Source organism: Rattus norvegicus, chromosome 2, assembly GCF_021556685.1.
Source record: "Rattus norvegicus strain SHRSP/BbbUtx chromosome 2, alternate assembly SHRSP_T2T, whole genome shotgun sequence".
In the NCBI taxonomy this organism is placed as follows: Eukaryota; Metazoa; Chordata; class Mammalia; order Rodentia; family Muridae; genus Rattus; species Rattus norvegicus.
In genome coordinates this window covers 203,282,148-203,302,113 of record NC_141535.1, presented here as the reverse complement: position 1 = coordinate 203,302,113, position 19,966 = coordinate 203,282,148, and the positions used below count along the sequence as shown (strand labels likewise).

General features: G+C 37.0%; 1 protein-coding gene across 5 annotated transcripts in view; it reads left to right on the top strand.

Moving 5' to 3' along the window:
- The window catches only part of Amy2-ps2 (amylase 2, pancreatic, pseudogene 2), an 83,263-nt gene extending 63,534 nt beyond the window's left edge, over positions 1-19,729 (top strand). The window contains exons 1-7 of one of the 5 annotated variants that reach the window (XM_087637774.1): positions 11,262-11,428; positions 12,772-12,959; positions 13,817-14,047; positions 15,991-16,118; positions 16,219-16,301; positions 17,553-17,903; positions 19,517-19,729. In XM_087637774.1, the coding sequence (XP_087493900.1) occupies positions 12,843-12,959; positions 13,817-14,047; positions 15,991-16,118; positions 16,219-16,222 (480 nt within the window). In that variant the 5' untranslated portion in view covers positions 11,262-11,428; positions 12,772-12,842 and the 3' untranslated portion in view covers positions 16,223-16,301; positions 17,553-17,903; positions 19,517-19,729. Of the gene's footprint in view, positions 1-11,261; positions 11,429-12,771; positions 12,960-13,816; positions 14,048-15,181; positions 15,316-15,990; positions 17,904-19,516 lie in introns of those variants that run through there. The other 4 variants (XM_087637779.1, XM_087637770.1, XM_087637776.1 and 1 more) reach the window with 4 other exon arrangements.
- Positions 19,730-19,966: the final 237 nt, after the last annotated feature.

The following is a 19,966-nucleotide window of genomic DNA, read 5'->3' as shown; positions in this document are numbered from 1 at the left end:
CTGATATAATTATTTTACCAAAGACACTTATTGATCAAAGAATACATCATTTTAATAGTTTCAGGTGTTACCTATTACTTGTAGAGCCTCAACGACTCTCCATCCTTCCTCCCTTCTTCTTTTTCTCTTCCTTCTCGATTCTCAATAGGCTATGACCTGGCCGAGTTCAATGACCTCATCTGATTACACTTTTTCAGTTTTGACACCTGATATCAATCTTTTGACATGTGTACATATTGATGTATCACCAGTATTCTAAGTTCTTTCACTCTGTGACTCAATCTACTCTGATTTTTTTTCTCCAATAAAACCATTTTCTGATTTTCTTCTTTCAATTCAGAGCCTAAATTATGTGTTTTATTGAAACATTCCCCGACCATCTAGACTGAAACATCCCATTGTTGAACTCATTAACTATTTTAATTCTTCCAATGTTACACACTATTAATAATACACATGACTTACAAATAATTTTTCATTTTTGAAAAAAAATTTATCTAGTCTATTTTTTTTCTTTTTTTTTTTATTAACTTGAGTATTTCTTATATACATTTCGAGTGTTATTCCCTTTCCCGGTATCCGGGCAAACATCACCCTCCACCCTCCCCTTCCTTATGGGTGTTCCCCTCCCAACCCTCCCCCCATTGCCGCCCTCCCCCCAACAGTCTAGTTCACTGGGGGTTCAGTCTTAGCAGGACCCAGGGCTTCCCCTTCCACTGGTGCTCTTACTAGGATATTCATTGCTACCTATGAGGTCAAAGTCCAGGGTCAGTCCATGTATAGTCTTTAGGTAGTGGCTTAGTCCCTGGAAGCTCTGGTTGCTTGGCATTGTTGTACATATGGGGTCTCGAGCCCCTTCAAGCTCTTCCAGTTCTTTCTCTGATTCCTTCAACGGGGGTCCTATTCTCAGTTCAGTGGTTTGCTGCTGGCATTCGCCTCTGTATTTGCTGTATTCTGGCTGTGTCTCTCAGGAGCGATCTACATCCGGCTCCTGTCAGTCTGCACTTCTTTGCTTCATCCATCTTGTCTAATTGGGTGGCTGTATATGTATGGGCCACATGTGGGGCAGACTCTGAATGGGTGTTCCTTCATTCTCTGTTTTAATCTTTGCCTCTCTCTTCCCTGCCAAGGGTATTCTTGTTCCCCTTTTAAAGAAGGAGTGAAGCATTCACATTTTGATCATCCGTCTTGAGTTTCATTTGTTCTAGGCATCTAGGGTAATTCAAGCATTTGGGCTAATAGCCACTTATCAATGAGTGCATACCATGTATGTCTTTCTGTGATTGGGTTAGCTCACTCAGGATGATGTTTTCCAGTTCCAACCATTTGCCTACGAATTTCATAAAGTCGTTGTTTTTGATAGCTGAGTAATATTCCATTGTGTAGATTTACCACATTTTCTGTATCCATTCCTCTGTTGAAGGGCATCTGGGTTCTTTCCAGCTTCTGGCTATTATAAATAAGGCTGCAATGAACATAGTGGAGCACGTGTCTTTTTTATATGTTGGGGCATCTTTTGGGTATATGCCCAAGAGAGGTATAGCTGGATCCTCTGGCAGTTCAATGTCCAATTTTCTGAGGATCCTCCAGACTGATTTCCAGAATGGTTGTACCAGTTTGCAATCCCACCAAGAATGGAGGAGTGTTCCTCTTCCTCCACATCCTCGCCAGCATCTGTTGTCCCCTGAGTTTTTGATCTTAGCCATTCTCAGTGGTGTGAGGTAAAATCTCAGGGTTGTTTTGATTTGCATTTCCCTTATGACTAAAGATGTTGAACATTTCTTTAGGTGTTTCTCAGCCATTCGGCATTCCTCAGCTGTGAATTATTTGTTTAGCTCTGAACCCCATTTTTTAATAGGGTTATTTGTTTCCCTGCGGTCTAACTTCTTGGGTTCTTTGTATATTTTGGATATAAGGCTTCTATCTGTTGTAGGATTGGTAAAGATCTTTTCCCAATCTGTTGGTTGCCGTTTTGTCCTAACCACAGTGTCCTTTGCCTTACAAAAGCTTTGCAGTTTCATGAGATCCTATTTGTCGATTCTTGTTCTGAGAGCATAAGCCATTGGTGTTTTTTTCAGGAAATTTTTTCCAGTGCCCATGTGTTCCAGATGCTTCCCTATTTTTTCTTCTATTAGTTTGAGTGTGTCTGGTTTGATGTGGAGGTCCTTGATCCACTTGGACTTAAGCTTTGTACAGGGTGATAAGCATGGATCGATCTGCATTCTTCTACATGTTGCCCTCCAGTTGAACCAGCACCATTTGCTGAAAATGCTATCTTTTTTTCCATTGGATGGTTTTGGCTCCTTTGTCAAAAATCAAGTGACCATAGGTGTGTGGGTTCATTTCTGGGTCTTCAATTCTATTCCATTGGTCTATCTGTCTGTCTCTGTACCAATACCATGCAGTTTTTATCACTATTGCTCTGTAATACTGCTTGAGTTCAGGGATAGTGATTCCCCCTGAAGTCCTTTTATTGTTGAGGATAGCTTTAGCTATCCTGGGTTTTTTGTTATACCAGATGAATTTGCAAATTGTTCTGTCTAACTCTTTGAAGAATTGGATTGGTATTTTGATGGGGATTGCATTGAATCTGTAGATTGCTTTTGGTAAAATGGCCATTTTTACTATATTAATCCTGCCAATCCATGAGCATGGGAGATCTTTCCATCTTCTGAGGTCTTCTTCAATTTCCTTCTTCGGTGTCTTGAAGTTCTTATTGTACACATCTTTTACTTGCTTTGTTAAAGTCACACCGAGGTATTTTATATTATATGTGTCTATTATGAAGGGTGTCATTTCCCTAATTTCTTTCTCGCTTGTTTCTCTTTTGTATAGAGGAAGGCAACTGATTTATTTGAGTTAATTTTATACCCAGCCACTTTGCTGAAGTTGTTTATCAGCTTTAGTAGTTCTCTGGTGGAACTTTTGGGATCACTTAAATATACTATCATATCATCTGCAAATAGTGATATTTTGACTTCTTCTTTTCTGATCTGTATCCCCTTGACCTCCATTTGTTGTCTGATTGCTCTGGATAGAACTTCAAGAACTATATTGAATAAGTAGGGAGAGAGTGGGCAGCCTTGTCTAGTCACTGATTTTAGAGGGATTGCTTCAAGTTTCTCTCCATTTAGTTTAATGTTAGCAACTGGTTTGCTGTATATGGCTTTTACTATGTTCAGGTATGGGCCTTGAATTCCTATTCTTTCCAGGACTTTTATCATGAAGGGGTGTTGAATTTTGTCAAATGCTTTCTCAGCGTCTAGTGAAATGATCATGTGGTTTTGTTCTTTCAGTTTGTTTATATAATGGATCACATTGATGGTTTTCCGTATATTAAACCATCCCTGCATGCCTGGGATGAAGCCTACTTGGTCATGGTGGATGATTGTTTTGATGTGCTCTTGGATTTGGTTTGACAGAATTTTGTTGAGTATTTTTGCGTCGATATTCATAAGGGAAATTGGTCTGAAGTTCTCTTTCTTTGTTGTGTCTTTGTGTGGTTTAGGTATAAGAGTAATTGTGGCTTCATAGAAGGTATTCGGTAGTGATCCATCTGTTTCAATTTTGTGGAATAGTTTGGATAATATTGGTATGAGGTCTTCTATGAAGGTTTGATAGAATTCTGCACTAAACCGGTCTGGACCTGGGCTCTTTTTGTTTGGGAGACCTTTAATGACTGCTTCTATTTCCTTAGGAGATATGGGGTTGTTTAACTGGTTTATCTGTTCCTGATTTAACTTCAGTACCTGGTATCTGTCTAGGAAATTGTCCATTTCCTGAAGATTTTCAAGTTTTGTTGAATATAGATTTTTATAGTAAGATCTGATGATTTTTTGAATTTCCTCTGAATCTGTTGTTATGTCTCCCTTTTCTTTTCTGATTTTGTTAATTTGGACGCACTCTCTGTGTCCTCTCGTTAGTCTGGCTAAGGGTTTATCTATCTTGTTGATTTTCTCAAAGAACCAACTTTTGGTTCTGTTGATTTTTTCTATGGTCCTTTCTGTTTCTACTTGGCTGATTTCAGCTCTGAGTTTGATTATTTCCTGCCTTCTACTCCTCCTGGGTGTATTTGCTTCTTTTTGTTCTAGAGCTTTTAGGTGTGCTGTCAAGCTGCTGACATATGCTCTTTCCTGTTTCTTTCTGCAGGCACTCAGCGCTATGAGTTTTCCTCTTAGCACAGCTTTCATTGTGTCCCATAAGTTTGGGTATGTTGTACCTTCATTTTCATTAAATTCTAAAAAGTTTTTAATTTCTTTCTTTATTTCTTCCTTGACCAGGTTATCATTGAGTAGAGCATTGTTCAATTTCCAAGTATATGTTGACATTCTTCCTTGATTGTTATTGAAGACCAGTTTTAGGCCGTGGTGGTCCGATAGCACGCCTGGGATTATTTCTATCTTTCTGTACCTGTTGAGGCCCGTTTTTTGACCAATTATATGGTCAATTTTGGAGAAAGTACCATGAGGAGCTGAGAAGAAGGTATATCCATTTGCTTTAGGATAGAATGTTCTATAAATATCCGTTAAGTCCATTTGGCTCATGACTTCTCTTAGTCTGTCTACATCTCTGTTCAATTTCTGTTTCCATGATCTGTCCATTGATGAGAGTGGGGTGTTGAAATCTCCCACTATTATTGTGTGAGGTGCAATGTGTGTTTTGAGCTTTAGTAAGGTTTCTTTTACATATGTAGGTGCCCTTGTATTTGGGGCATAGATATTTAGGATTGAGAGTTCATCTTGGTGGATTTTTCCTTTGATGAATATGAAGTGTCCTTCCTTATCTTTTTTGATGACTTTTAGTTGGAAATTGATTTTATTTGATATTAGAATGGCTACTCCAGCTTGCTTCTTCTGACCATTTGCTTGGAAAATTGTTTTCCAGCCTTTCACTCTGAGGTAATGTCTGTCTTTGTCTCTGAGGTGTGTTTCCTGTAGGCAGCAGAATGCAGGGTTCTCGTTGCGTATCTAGTTTGTTAATCTATGTCTTTTTATTGGGGAGTTGAGGCCATTGATGTTGAGAGATATTAAGGAATAGTGATTATTGCTTCCCGTTATATTCATATTTGGAGGTGAGGTTATGTTTGTGTCCTTTCATTCTCTTTGTTTTGTTGCCAAGACAATTAGTTTCTTGCTTCTTCTAGGGTATAGCTTGCCTCCTTATGTTGGGCTTTACCATTTATTATCCTTTGTAGTGCTGGATTTGTAGAAAGATATTGTTTAAATTTGGTTTTGTCATGGAATATCTTGGTTTCTCCATCTATGTTAATTGAGAGTTTTGCAGGATACAGTAACCTGGGCTGGCATTTGTGTTCTTTTAGGGTCTGTATGACATCAGTCCAGGATCTTCTGGCCTTCATAGTTTCTGGCGAGAAGTCTGGTGTGATTCTGATAGGTCTGCCTTTATATGTTACTTGACCTTTTTCCCTTACTGCTTTTAATATTCTTTCTTTATTTTGTGCGTTTGGTGTTTTGACAATTATGTGACAGGAGGTGTTTCTTTTCTCGTCCAATCTATTTGGCGTACTGTAGGCTTCTTGTATGCCTATGGGTATCTCTTTTTTTAGATTAGGGAAGTTTTCTTCTATGATTTTATTGAAGATATTTACTGGTCCTTTGAGCTGGGAGTCTTCACTCTCTTCTATACCTATTATCCTTAGGTTTGATCTTTTCATTGAGTCCTGGATTTCCTGTATGTTTTGGACCAGTAGCTTTTTCCGCTTTACATTATCTTTGACAGTTGAGTAAATGATTTCTATGTTTCTTCTGCTCCTGAGATTCTCTCTTCCATCTCTTGTATTCTGTTGGTGAAGCTTGTATCTACAGCTCCTTGTCTCTTCTTTTGGTTTTCTATATCCAGGGTTGTTTCCATGTGTTCTTTCTTGATTGCTTCTATTTCCATTTTTAATTCCTTCAACTGTTTGATTGTGTTTTCCTGGAATTCTTTCAGGGATTTTTGCGATTCCTCTCTGTAGGCTTCTACTTGTTTATTAATGTTTTCCTGTGTTTCCCTAAGGGAGTTGTTCACGTCTTTCTTGAAGTCCTCCAGCATCATGATCAAATTTGATTTTCAAACTAGATCTTGCTTTTCTGGTGTGTTTGGATATTCCATGTTTGTTTTGGTGGGAGAATTGGGCTCCGATGATGCCATATAGTCTTGGTTTCTGTTGCTTGGGTTCCTGCGCTTGCCTCTCGCCATCAGATTATCTCTAGTGTTACTTTGTTCTGCTATTTCTGACAGTGGCTAGACTGTCCTATAAGCCTGTGTGTCAGGAGTGCTGTAGACCTGTTTTCCTCTCTTTCAGTCAGTTATGGGGACAGAGTGTTCTGCTTTCGGGCGTGCAGTTTTTTTCTCTCTACAGGTCTTCAGCTGTTCCTGTGGGCCTGTGTCTTGAGTTCACCAGGCAGCTTTCTTGCAGCAGAAAATTTGGTCTTACCTGTGGTCCTGAGGCTTAAGTTCGCTCGTGGGGGGCTCTCTGCAGCGGCAGCAACCAGGAAGACCTGTGCCGCCCCTTCCGGGAGCTTCAGTGCACCCGGGTTCCAGATGGCCTTTGGTGTTTTCCTCTGGCGTCCGAGATGTGTGTGCAGAGTGCAGTCTCTTCTGGTTTCCCAGGCTTGTCTGCCTCTCTGAAGGTTTAGCTCTCCCTCCCACGGGATTTGGGGGCAGAGAACTGTTTATCCGGTCTGTTTCCTTTAGGTTCCTGCGGTGTCTCAGGCAGGGGTCCTGCCGCTCCTGGGCCCTCCCCCACGGGAGCCCAGAGGCCTTATACAGTTTCCTCTTGGGCCAGGGATGTGGGCAGGGGTGGGCAGTGTTGGTGGTCTCTTCTGCTCTGCAGCCTCAGGAGTGCCCACCTGACCAGGCGGTGAGGTCTCTTTCCCACGGGGTCTGGGAGCAGAGAGCTGCTGCGGACCGGGTTCCGCGGGTATGGGACTTCCGGTAAACACAGGATGTGCCCGGACCTAGAGGAGTTCTGCCTCTGTGTGTCCCGATTTCACCAGGCAGCTTTCTTGCAGCAGACAAGTTGGTCTTAACTGTGGTCCCGAGGCTCAAGTTTGCTCGCGGGGTGCTGCCCACGGGCTCTCTGCGGCGGCAGCAACCAGGAAGACCTGTGCCGCCCCTCTAGTCTATTTTTTAATAGTACAAAGTTTATCCCTCTCTGGTTTCACTCTCTGACTCTACTACATCCCATACTTCCTTCCATATCTCATCTCCACTAGGATGTCTCCACTCCCAGCCCACATCCCACCAGTCCTGTCCACTCCTTGGGGCCTCGAGGTTCTTGAGGTTAGGCGAATCTTCTCCATCTGAATCTAGACCTGGCAGACCTCTGCTGTATATGTGTTGGGGAAATCATATTAGATGCAAGATTAGTTCAATATATGAAAATCCATGAACATAATCCATTACACAAACAAATTCAAAGGAAAAAATCATATAATCATCTCCTTGGAAGCAAAAAAGCTTTGGACAAAATACAATACCCTTCATGTTAAAAGTGTTGGAGAGGTCAGGAATTCTAGGCTCAGACCTAAACATCATAAAAGCAATTTACTTCAACAGCCAATATTAAAGAAAGGAAGAGATACTCGAATCAATTCCACTAAAATCAGGGACAAGACAAGGATGACCTCTCTCCCAATACCTATTTGATATAGTATTCAAAGTGGTAGCTAGACCATGAAACAACAAAATGGGATCAAGGGGATACACATTTGCAAGCAACAAATAAAGGTATCTCTATTTACAGATGATATAATAGTATATATAACAGATCCCAAAAATTCTACCAGAGTACTTCAACAGCTGGTAAACACATTGAGTAAAGTGGCTGGATATTAATTTAACTCAAATAAATTGGTAGCCTTCCTTTATACAAATGGAAACCAGAATGAGAAAGAAATTAGGGAACCAACTTCCCTCATAATAGCTACAAATAATATGAAATATCTTGGGGTAATTCTCACCAAATAAACAATTGAAAAATCTGTATGAGAAGTACTTCAAGTCTCTCAAGAAAGAAATTGAAGATCTCAGAATATGGAGAGATCTCCCATGCTCATGGATTGGTAAATTAACATAGCAAAAATAGCCATTTCTTTCAAAATCACAACACAATTCTTCAAAGATATGGATAGAGCAATTCTCAAATTCATCTGGAAAGGCAAACAACTCAGAATAGAAAGAACAATTCTTAACAATCAAAGAATTGATGGGGAATCACCATCCCTGATCTGAAACTATACTACAGAGCAAAAGCAGTAAAAACTGCATGATGTTGGTACAGAAACAGACATATTGATCAAAGTAAGAGAATTGAAGACCTAGAAGTAAAACCATACACTTACAGACACTGGATATTTGACAAAAAATACAATGAAAAATCTTCAATAAATGCTGCTAGACTAACTCAGTCTGTGTGAAGAAAAATGAAAAAGACACATATTTATCAATTTGCATAAAGCTCAAGTTCAAGTGGATCAAGGACCTCAACATAAAATCAGATACACTAAATCTAATAGAAGTAAATTCCTGGGAATATGCCTAAAAGACACTCCAACATACAAAATTACACATGTTCCACTATGGTCATAGCAGCCTTGTTTATTATAGCCAGTAGCTGGAAAGAACCCAGATATCTTTCAACAGAGGAATGGACACATAAAATGTGATACATTTACACGGTGGAGCACTACTCAGCTATTAAAAACAATGATTTCATGAAAATTTAGAGAAATGAATGTAACTAGAAAATATCATCCTGGAACTGGAAAATATCATCCTGCGTGAGCTAACCCAAACACAGAAAGACATACATGGTATGCACTCACTGATAAGTGGCTATTAGCCCAAATGCTTGAATTACCCTAAATGCCTAGAACAAATGAAACTCAAGACAGATGATCAAAATGTGAATGGTTCACTCCTTCTTTAAAAGGGGAACAAGAATACCCTTGGCAGGGAAGAGAGAGGCAAAGATTAAAACAGAGACTGAAGGAACACCCATTCAGAGTCTGCCCCACATGTGGCCCATACATATACAGCCATCCAATTAGACAAGATGGATGAAGCAAAGAAGTGCAGACCGACAGGAGCCAGATGTAGATTGCTCCTGAGAGACACAGCCAGAATACAGCAAATACAGAGGCGAATACCAGCAGCAAACCACCGAACTGAGAATAGGACCCCCGTTGAAGGAATCAGAGAAAGAACTGGAAGAGCTTGAAGGGGCTCGAGACCCCATATGTACAACAATGCCAAGCAACCAGAGCTTCCAGGGACTAAGCCACTACCTAAAGACTATACATGGACTGACCCTGGACTCTGACCTCATAGGTAGCAATGAATATCCTAGTAAGAGCACCAGTGGAAGGGGAAGCCCTGGGTCCTGCTAAGACTGAACCCCCAGTGAACTAGACTGTTGGGGGGAGGGGGACAATGGGGGGAGGGTGGGGAGGGGAACACCGATAAGAAAGGGGAGGGGGGAGGGGGATGTTTGCTCGGAAACTGGGAAAGGGAATAACACTCGAAATGTATATAAGAAATACTCAAGTTAATAAAAAAAAAAGAAAATATCATCCTGAATGAGGTGATGCAATCACAAAAGAACATACATGACATATGATCACTGATCAGTGGATATTAGCTCAAAAGTTTGGAATATCCCAGGTACAAATTGTAGACAACATGAAGTTCAAGTAGAAAGACAAAATTGTGGATGCTTAAGACCTTCTTAGAAAGGATAACAAAATACTCACAGGAGGAAATGAGAGAAAATTTGTAGCAGAGACTGAAGAAAAGGCCATACAGAGAATGCCACACATTGGAATCTAACACACATGCAGTTACTAAACCCAATCACTATTGTGGATCCCAAGAGGTGCATGCTGGCAGAACCCTGATATAATTGTCTCCTGAAAGGCCCTGCCAGACCCTGAAAAATACAGAGGCAGATGCTGACAGCCAACCTTTGGTCTGAAAACAAAATCCCCATTGGATGATTATGAAGTGTGGTTTGCAACCCCATAGGAAGAAAAACAGCATCAACCGACGAGACAACCCGGACTAAACCACCAACCAAAGAGTACACATGGAGCAACCAATGGCTCCAGCCACATTAATAGCACAAGGTGCACATTTCAGGCATCAATTCCGGAGAAATCCTTTGTAATGTGAAGGCATGATGACCCAATATAGGGGAATGCCAGGGCAGGAAGGCAGGAGGAATGGGTAGTAGGTGGGGGCTCAACCTTATACAGGCACGGAGAGGAAGATATAAGATGGTGAGTTTCTGGAGGTGAAACCAGGAAAGGGTTTCATTTAAATGTAAATAACAAAATTTCCACTAAAAGAAAAATAAAAGAAAAAAAGTAAAAAAAGAACGTAAATTTATTATTATAAATAGCATTAATTGCACTAGCTCTTTCCCTGAGTGGTATGTGTGAATGTCCTGCAATGTTCATCCATATAATTTAGGGTCCTAAGTGCTTGACAAAATGAAGACACTTACTCAACATCTGCTAATGGACATGGAAGTTTTCCTCTCCATTGTTACTGTCATTTTCCTTCATACATATTTCACTAATATTTAGCAGGATAAAAGTTTTTTTAATTTTTAATTCAAATTGTGTCAGGGATAAAGATAGTTGGCTTGGGGACACAGCTAAAATCTTTATATGCAGTCTAGGAATCCATTATAGGGAAGATATTGCTCAAATACAAAGTTGCTGTCATTATGTTTTTGCTCTTTATTTGAATACCATGGCTTGTTTCATAACTCAGGTTTTTTTCTTACACTGCAAATCTTCATTCTTTTACCCTGCCTGTTTTTTCCTATTTTAATGGTTTCTACTGTTTTTAAAAGGTTCTTAAAATAATATAACTATCTAAAATTTGTGTAGCAGATACAAAATTAACTTGATAGATTATCTCTTTTTTTCTATTTAAAACAGAAATAGAATGGTTATTTTAAACATGACCCTAAGCATATTTACCTCCAACTTTTATTTCCTTGCATTAGAGCAAGGCATGCGAAGTGAGATCTACAGTAGTCAAATAATGATGGCCTCAAAGGACTTTCAGGTCTTTTTCCATGAGAGTTTCTAAATGTACATCACCTGTTCACATCCTCAGAACAAACATTTTAGATATGAAAAAAGAGCTTATTCTCTAAATATTTATTCATAAATATTGACTTGATAAGCTGTACCTTTTTCAGAATATAAATAGGCACAAGAAGGAGCAATGACAACTTCAAGGCAAAATGAAGTTTGTTCTGCTGCTTTCCCTCTTTGGGTTATGCTGGGTTCAATATGACCCACATACTACAGATGGGAGGACTGCTATTGTCCATCTGTTCGAGTGACACTGGGTTGATATTGCCAAGGAATGTGAGCGATACTTAGCTCCTAAGAGATTTGGAGGGGTGCAGGTAATATTACTTTACAAACTAAATGCAGAGCTTACTATGCTCACATACTATTCTAATCAGGACTAGTGTCATTAGAGCACAACTTCATTTCACACAAAACTTTGATGAGATAGGAAAAGGTTGATAGTTGGGGCACCTATATACTTTTGTATTCTATATTCTTATCAGGAGGACACCTGAAATGTTTTTTCTATAATTTCTTGTGATTGTTAATCAACCAAAGTGAACATTTGTAGTTTGAGAAAAACTGTCAGATTATAGATAGCATTCTATGAAATTTGGGTATAATCTAGGAGTAATTGTAACTGTTTTATTTGGAGGTCTCTACACCCAATGAAAATATTATAATTAATAACCCCTCAAGGCCTTGGTGGGAAAGATATCAACCCATCAGCTACAAAATTTGCTCAAGGTCTGGAAATGAAAATGAATTCAAAGACATGGTGACAAGGTGCAACAATGTTGGTGTAATTGAAGACACATTTTCTTTCAATGTATTATACATGAATCTATTTCTCTTCCGTGTCTAGTTATTTTGTTTAAAAGTTTATTTTTAAAGACTTATGTATTTATTACATGTAAGTACACTCTATCTGTCTTGATACACACCAGAAGAGGGCCTCATTACATTACTGTTGATTGTGAGCCACAATGTCGTTGCTGGAATTTGAATTCAGGACCTCTGGAAGAACAGTCAGTGCTCTTAACCACCGAACCATCTGTCCAGCCCTTAAACATGTTACAAATATTTAAATTTTACTTTACATTTTAAGTCTTATTAAAAAATCGTATTGGCAGTTTTAGAAATTCTTGACTATGTACATTTGACTATAAGACATTATAGCACACGTATTGAAAACTGTTGTATTTTAAAATTATTAAATATTAAGAGCCTCCTACAGTGTCCACGGGCATTGATATTTTGGGTGTTAATTATATGCTTTGTTATATAATGAAGAGACATGAACCTTCCCTCTGGTCTTTAGCTATATAGATGAATAAATACATGCTTAGATGAAGCTCAGATTTGCTCCTTGTATCCCTGTAAAATGTCAAGCACAATAGTCTCTCAGATTTACACCATATCTTATATCCTCAATAATTGAACTTTTGTTTCTAGTCATGATAGTTTCTGTTTCTCCCTCCTTAAGATCTCAATATTCCTCTTCACAAAGTATGACTAAAATGGATCTTATTTCCATTAGCTTCCTTTTGCCCTTGACTCACATTTATAAAGTGATTATACAGTGCAGCAGATGTTATGTTTTGGAGCTTTGATGTGAATATTGTAATGACACTATAGAGTTTTCCATCTAACTGAAGTATGTACTTTTCTTTCTTAGGTCCGGATTTATGTGGATGCTGTCATTAATCACATGTGTGGTGCAGGCAATGGTGCAGGAACAAGCAGTACATGTGGAAGTTACTACAAGCTAATAACAGGGAATTCCCATCAGTTCCCTACTCTGCTTGGGACTTTAACGATAATAAATGTAATGCAGATATTAAAAACTACAATGATGCCTATCAGGTAATGAAGGAAATGGTGTGGGAATAATAACTGTTGATGCTTGAATAGACAGAAATTTATGAATACCATTGAACTTTTCATTTAGATTCCATAGGAAAAACCTTTACTAAGAGAGAATGCTGAAAACACATAAAGGCAAAATGTCCTGCAGTTTTGTTTCATTATTTTAAATATACACTAAAGTCCATGATAAACTCAGGAATGCCATCTTGAAATTTGTCTGTAAAATTTAAAACCTTGATTTCATCAATAATATAAATATGACAAAATGGAAAATATTAGAAATACAAATGATACAAAGAAACAGTCTTCAAACACTGTTACAGTCTCAATTTTGTTGTAGTGGACTTAATATAAGGATGTTATTGGCTTTGATATTTTTTGACAAAGTAAAACAAAGAAAAAGGTGGGAAGAATAAAAGAAATGGTGAGAAAGATGTGAAAAGAAAGAGAGGGGGAAAGAGAGAGAGAAAGAGAGAGAGAGAGAAAGAGAAAGAGAGAGAATGAGAATGAGAGAGTGAGAGAGTGTGTGGGGGAAAGAGTAGGGGGAATGGGAATGGAAGCTTGAGACAGAAATGAAGACAGAGGAGAGACAGAGACAGAGACAGAGAGAAGAGGAAGGAGGATCAGGAATTAGAATGAACTGACAAAATTTATAAATATTTTAATCTCTGATATTCTTTATAGTGACAGGTAATTTTTGAGTCTGTGTCCACAATAGAATATCAATACATTCCAGATCTTCATCAAAATCCATATAAAATTTGCTATTGGTTAATATGTGATTGACTGAACGGGGAAATGTATTTTAAGGCAGAAATGGATTTTTATAAATGAATCACGCTTTGCCCCAACAGGTCAGAAACTGTCGTCTGTGTGGCCTTCTGGATCTTGCACTGGCAAAAGATTATGTTCGTACCAAGGTGGCCGAGTATATGAACCGTCACATTGACATTGGTGTAGCAGGGTTCAGACTTGATGCTTCTAAGCACATGTGGCCTGGAGACATAAAGGCAGTTTTGGACAAACTACATAATCTCAATACAAAATGGTTCTCCCAAGGAAGCAAACCTTTCATTTATCAAGAGGTAAAACCCTATATAGGTTTTAAAATATTTTTTGATATTATACTTTAATTTCAATGATTCCTTTTTTGTCCTTTTACCTCCAAATTCTTCCATGTATCATTCCATATTATCTGTCACATTCCTGTCCTGTTTTTATTTACTCTTATTATACGTTCTTGTGTACATGCATGTACATATATATGTGCATATATATATATATATATTTGCCTATGTACTTAAACACATAACACAAACACATACATATTTCCTAAATATAACTGATGTAGTTCTTAGTGCTTCATATGTAAGTGATTCAGTTTAATTATTGTTCCTATATGCACATGTTTTCAGGGTTGACTTGGTTCTGGACAACCGATTGTGTTTTTCCCATGGGAAGACTCCAGTTCTTAGACTTCTTAGTTTCCTATAGTTTTTTTTTCCATAGGGTTAAAAGTTCCATTGGATTTTCTTTAAATATCTCCATTTTGTAAACCAGATTTCTCTGCGAATGTAATTAACAATGCAGTTTAATAGTTTAGTCACATGTAGACTTATGATTCTGCCATTAAAAAAAAACGAGTCTTGTTAATCAGAAAGAGCACATTTAATTATTTGTCACATCATGTATCAAGGCAGTGCTAACTTCATTAATTCATCTCTTATATTCAAAGTTATCATTTGAGAAGACACAGAAGTCATAATGTTTAATTACCAAAGCCAAACTTCTAATTTAAGTTTTGTCTCATACTCTCAGAGATGTAGCTGTTCAAGGCAAACAGATGAAGCCTTTTGTAAGGCACCTTTTCACTTGAAGTGAACTGAGGATGACACCATTTTATTTCTAAGATTCTTAGAAAGTTAATGAGCACTTCTAATGTTAACAAGAAAGCAAGAGTTAACTTATTGTGAACTAGTGAACTTCTGGCAGTCAGCCTAGAGAATAAAAATTACTCTATTGTAATTTGGTTCATAATTTGGTTTCTTGCAATATTGTGACATATAGTTTATGAATAAAATCAGAATATTTCTGTATACTAAAAGTCATTAGTAAATTTAAATAAAGAATTATTTTCAATAGTTCTAAATAATATTATCTTTCAGTAATATGATTTAAAGATATAATTAAAATGACACTTGCCCCAATATCTCTTGTAGGTCATTGATCTTGGTGGTGAGGCAATAAAAGGTAGTGAGTACTTTAGAAATGGTCGAGTGACAGAATTCAAGTTTGGTGAAAAACTTGGCAAAGTTATCTGCAAGTGGGAAGGACAGAAGATGTCTTATTTAAAGTAAATATTTGCCATTGCATCATCAGTTCTATCATATATCTGTTGTCATTTGGCATCAATAAGATATTCTTTCAAATATTCTATTTTAAGTTGTTGATTATCTGTTAGTCTTCTTGTTCTCTAAATCTTAATGTATCATGTTTTTCATTGGGTATATCAATCATCTGATAGCAGGGGAACTCCGAAGTAGTACTTAGTGTATTTGCCTGGATGCAGTAAGTCCATCAGATTATATGAATTATTGATCATGGCCTACTAAAAATGTTAGTATCCCAAGAATAATTATATTTAAAAGTGATATTGATAATGTGACCACATTATGGAATTTCTTTATACTACACTAGAGAATTAATTGAAAATTTCAAAGTTTGTAATTTACAAACAGTTATAAATTCATTTCCATTCTTTGTTATATAATATGGATGTCTTAATTCTCAAGTCCATAATATTATAATAAAATCAAAAATTCTAAAAAAATTAAAAACTGAAGTTTATATACTAAGACCTAAAAGTGGTTAAAATTCCCATGTATTTTATCATGAAAAATTATATATGTGCACACATCTATCTATATGTGAAAGACTTCTTATGAAATAGTCGTTTATTAATATAAGTAGGCTGCCATATGTAATGTTATGGTAATCATTGTGAAAGAAAAATATCCTTTTTTTAAAGTGCAGGAACTGGGGAGAAGGTTGGGGTTTTGTGCCTTCTAACAGAGCCCTTGTGTTTGTGGACAACCATGACAATCAGCGAGGACATGGTGCTGGAGGGGCATCCATCCTGACTTTCTGGGATGCTAGGTAGGACTACGTTCATTGCTGCTGTGGGGGTTGCATTTAATGAGAGTAAAGTATTATATACTTAGGCTGTAATACTCTTTTTCAACTTTTAAAATGGCAGTTGAATTTTTGTTGGCTCATCCTTATGGATTCACAAGAGTAATGTCAAGTTATCATTGGTCAAGAAATTTCCAGAATGGAAAAGTAAGTCTTGGAATTGTCTGAAGCATATTTTAATCTAGAAAAAAGTGATTCTGGTTCAACTTCATGTGATGTTATGGTACATGGTGCTTATTATTAAGTATTTGTTCACTACACTTTTCTAATGTGAGGAAATTGAAAAAGTACCTGGTAGTGAAAAACATTATTTGAAGTGTTACAAAATACAGAGAGAAACAGTTATGCCTGTTTAAGTCATGACTCATAGAGTTGACATGGAATTATGGCTACAGATACTAAAGGGAAATTCAAATTTTCTCTACCCTTGGTATGATCAATGTTGTCATATGAAAGTAGATTTTTTTCCCTAGTGGAATAAGAAGGCACCTTTTTAATGGTAATCTAGGAAATTATAATAGATATGATCTTATGAGAATCTCAGTAGTGATTTTGCTGAATGAATCCATGCATGACTTTATTTGCTATATGTGCTTGTTTGTTATATGTGTAAGCTTAAATAATTCTAAAATTGAACTAAACAATTAGACAATCAGGTATCCAAATGGCTACGTGAAGTTTTCTTTTATAGTGGGACAGTCTAGTGTTATAGCACATATCCAATATAAAATACAAACATCATTTCTCTATATATTATTTTTCATTTCCTTTGAACATAAGAGTCCCGTTGTTCTGTTTTTAAGTTTATTTTTAATAGGTTTCATGAGTAGAATGAGATACTTTCCTAGTAACATATATAAATATTTTGTCATCATAAGATTCTTATTTACCCTTGGCTAACTTAAAAAGGCCAGAATATGTTTTAGCACATTGTAAAGCAGAGATGTAATTAATCAAATATTATTAACTTAGAAAGTATTTTACCAAAAAGCATTTTGATATATGTTCTTTACTTAGAATTGAACTACATATATCATCTCCAAATAAACTGAGGCATATATATATTTTTTCCGCCCCCCCTCAGGTAGTAACTGATGTCTGTTCTTTAAACCTAGTTTTCATGAATCTTTAGCTTTCCTGCTTTCGTCGCATTGAAGAGCTTATAGTGATATTAAGCAGAACATAGGATGTTTACAAATTGTTTTTGATATTGCTAATATGTTTTTGAAAAACCTGAGTTTGAACAGAAGGTAAGACTTCACTGAAGGCCTGTTACAAAGATTGAAGAACTTAAAAAAACGTACACACTGCAGACACAGTGTAGTGATTTGGTTTTCTGTAGTGTCACGAGTCAGGCAGCTACAAGCATTTAATGATCTGATTTTTCCTATAATAAAGGATGTGAATGACTGGATTGGACCACCTAATAACAATGGAGCAACAAAGGAAGTGACCATTAATCCAGACACCACTTGTGGCAATGGCTGGGTCTGTGAACATAGATGGCATCAAATAAGGGGGGAATGTCCCCTTCAGTTCTTATCTAATAAGGAAGTTGTTTAATCTTTTATTTTAAACTGTTGAATTAAAGGGTACTAGCATTTCACCTGATTCTGTGCTTTTAGGAACATGGTAGCTTTCAGGAATGTAGTCAATGGTCAGCCTTTTTCAAACCGGGGATAATGGCAGCAACCAAGTGGCTTTTGGCAGAGGAAACAGAGGATTCATTATCATTAACAATGATGACTGGTAAGTGGATATGGATTAGTAAAGGGTTGTATAATATTAGACTCCAAGATAATTCTTTTCTTTTCCTGTTCTTTTTAATTTCATATGCAATAATTTTTGACAATAAATTTAAGATACAAGTAAAAATTCATATTCATTATACAAAAGAAAAATGGCATTTGCTTTCCTATAGTTTTCATCTATTAATACAATTTTGATTTTTGTTATCTTTATCCACAGTGTACACTGACAGTAACATGTATTCATATATACAAGCTAATCTAAAATATTTCAAAGCATATAGATAGTAAATATATATCTTATCATCATTAAAATGTGCGATATAAGTACTAGAGTTCTTTTCCCTTTACCTATGATTATAACTCAGACATTAATCCATTATACTCATACAGAGACTTCCATTATCTAGCTGCATGTTCTATATATTTTAAAAGCACTTGAGTACTTGCATTTGGTGTATGAATTTGCTAAAGCAGTTGCTTACTGTGGCATTAAAATCTTTCTCCTTTTTCTTTCACCTGGGGTACTTCTATTTGATCTTTCTTTCATGACTCCCTCACCTGTAGTACTCTTCAGTCAGATACCAGGAGTGGTGCTTGTTACTGTGAAGGGAGAAGCACCATATTGCTGTGAAGCCATCTTGATCTGCATAGTGATTTCATTACAGTCAAGGCTGGATATATAGAGAGACCCTGTCTCACAAACAAACGTAAAAAAGCTTTCAAGCTCTGCTAATCTCTTTGGGAGTCAGTGATCAGTATCCATAGTCAGCTTTCTATTTCATCAAAAATTTTTTTTGTAAATCATGTTTATTGATAAAAAAATAATTGAAGTGCATATTTTTTTCACTAAATACACTCAGAAGAACTATTTAGAACTAGAATTATTTCATACAAACTCTTTTCTAAAACAAACTTGGATGTATCCTTAAAAATGCTAGATTAATTAAACATAGCTATATTTAATTCTAGAAAAATTCCCAGGTAGCATTATGTAATTTAAGGATCTTTGAAGAATGAATGCTCCCCAAGGCTCCAACTGCATATGTAGGAGAGAATAGACTTGTTGGTGCACCAGTGGAAGGAAAAGTCCTTGGTCATGACAAGGTTGGAAGCACTTCAGGAGAATATGGGGGAGGGTCATAAGGGAAATATATAGGGGGAATACCGGTATAGGGGAGTGGGTGAGGGGGTGGGGGCTTATGAACAGGAAACCAGGAAGGGGAACAACATTTGAAATGTAAGTAAAGAAATATATAATAAAAATTTTTAAAAAATTAATCAGAATTTAAACTGGCAGAGGACTGTCTGGAAACAATGAGATTCCTCACAGAAGGACTTTATTGCTAAGCTTCTCTGCATTCTCTGTGTTTCTCTGTGTGTGTCACTCCAGGCAATGAAACAAATAGACATTTAAAATGATGACTTTGGTATAGAGAACTTGCTTGCTCCAGCTGACACTGTCTTGGTATTGGGATTCTCTTACTGATCTCTGGGTTCTAGTGTTGTATAGCACACGGTTGGGGCACTTATCGTTCTGTGGATAATACATAATGGATCGTCCTGCATGTTTCTTGGTTGCATTCCAATTAAATACTAATTGTTTTACCCTAGGGCTTTGTCAACCACTCTACAGACTGGTCTTCCTGCTGGCACATACTGTGATGTCATTTCAGGAGATAAAGTCAATGGCAATTGCACTGGACTTAAAGTAAATGTTGGCAGTGATGGCAAAGCCCACTTCTGTAACTCTGCTGAAGACCCTTTCATTGCAATCCATGCTGACTCAAAGTTGTAAGAGTCAAATTAAAGACATGAAAAAGCACATCTACTGAGTCTGTGTCTTTTCATGAGATCCATATTATATTTTATTTCTATTTTATTTCTTTATTAATATGTTTAGGGTCATATATTACAAGCTCATATTTTCCCTAGATTTTATTTCCTTGGGGTAAAAACAATAATCAATAAATTGATTACTCTGAACTCATAAAACTCTCACAGAATCATCACATAACTCCGTGTAAGAGTAAAGAATGTCTAAATGTTTTTCTAGATGTTCTC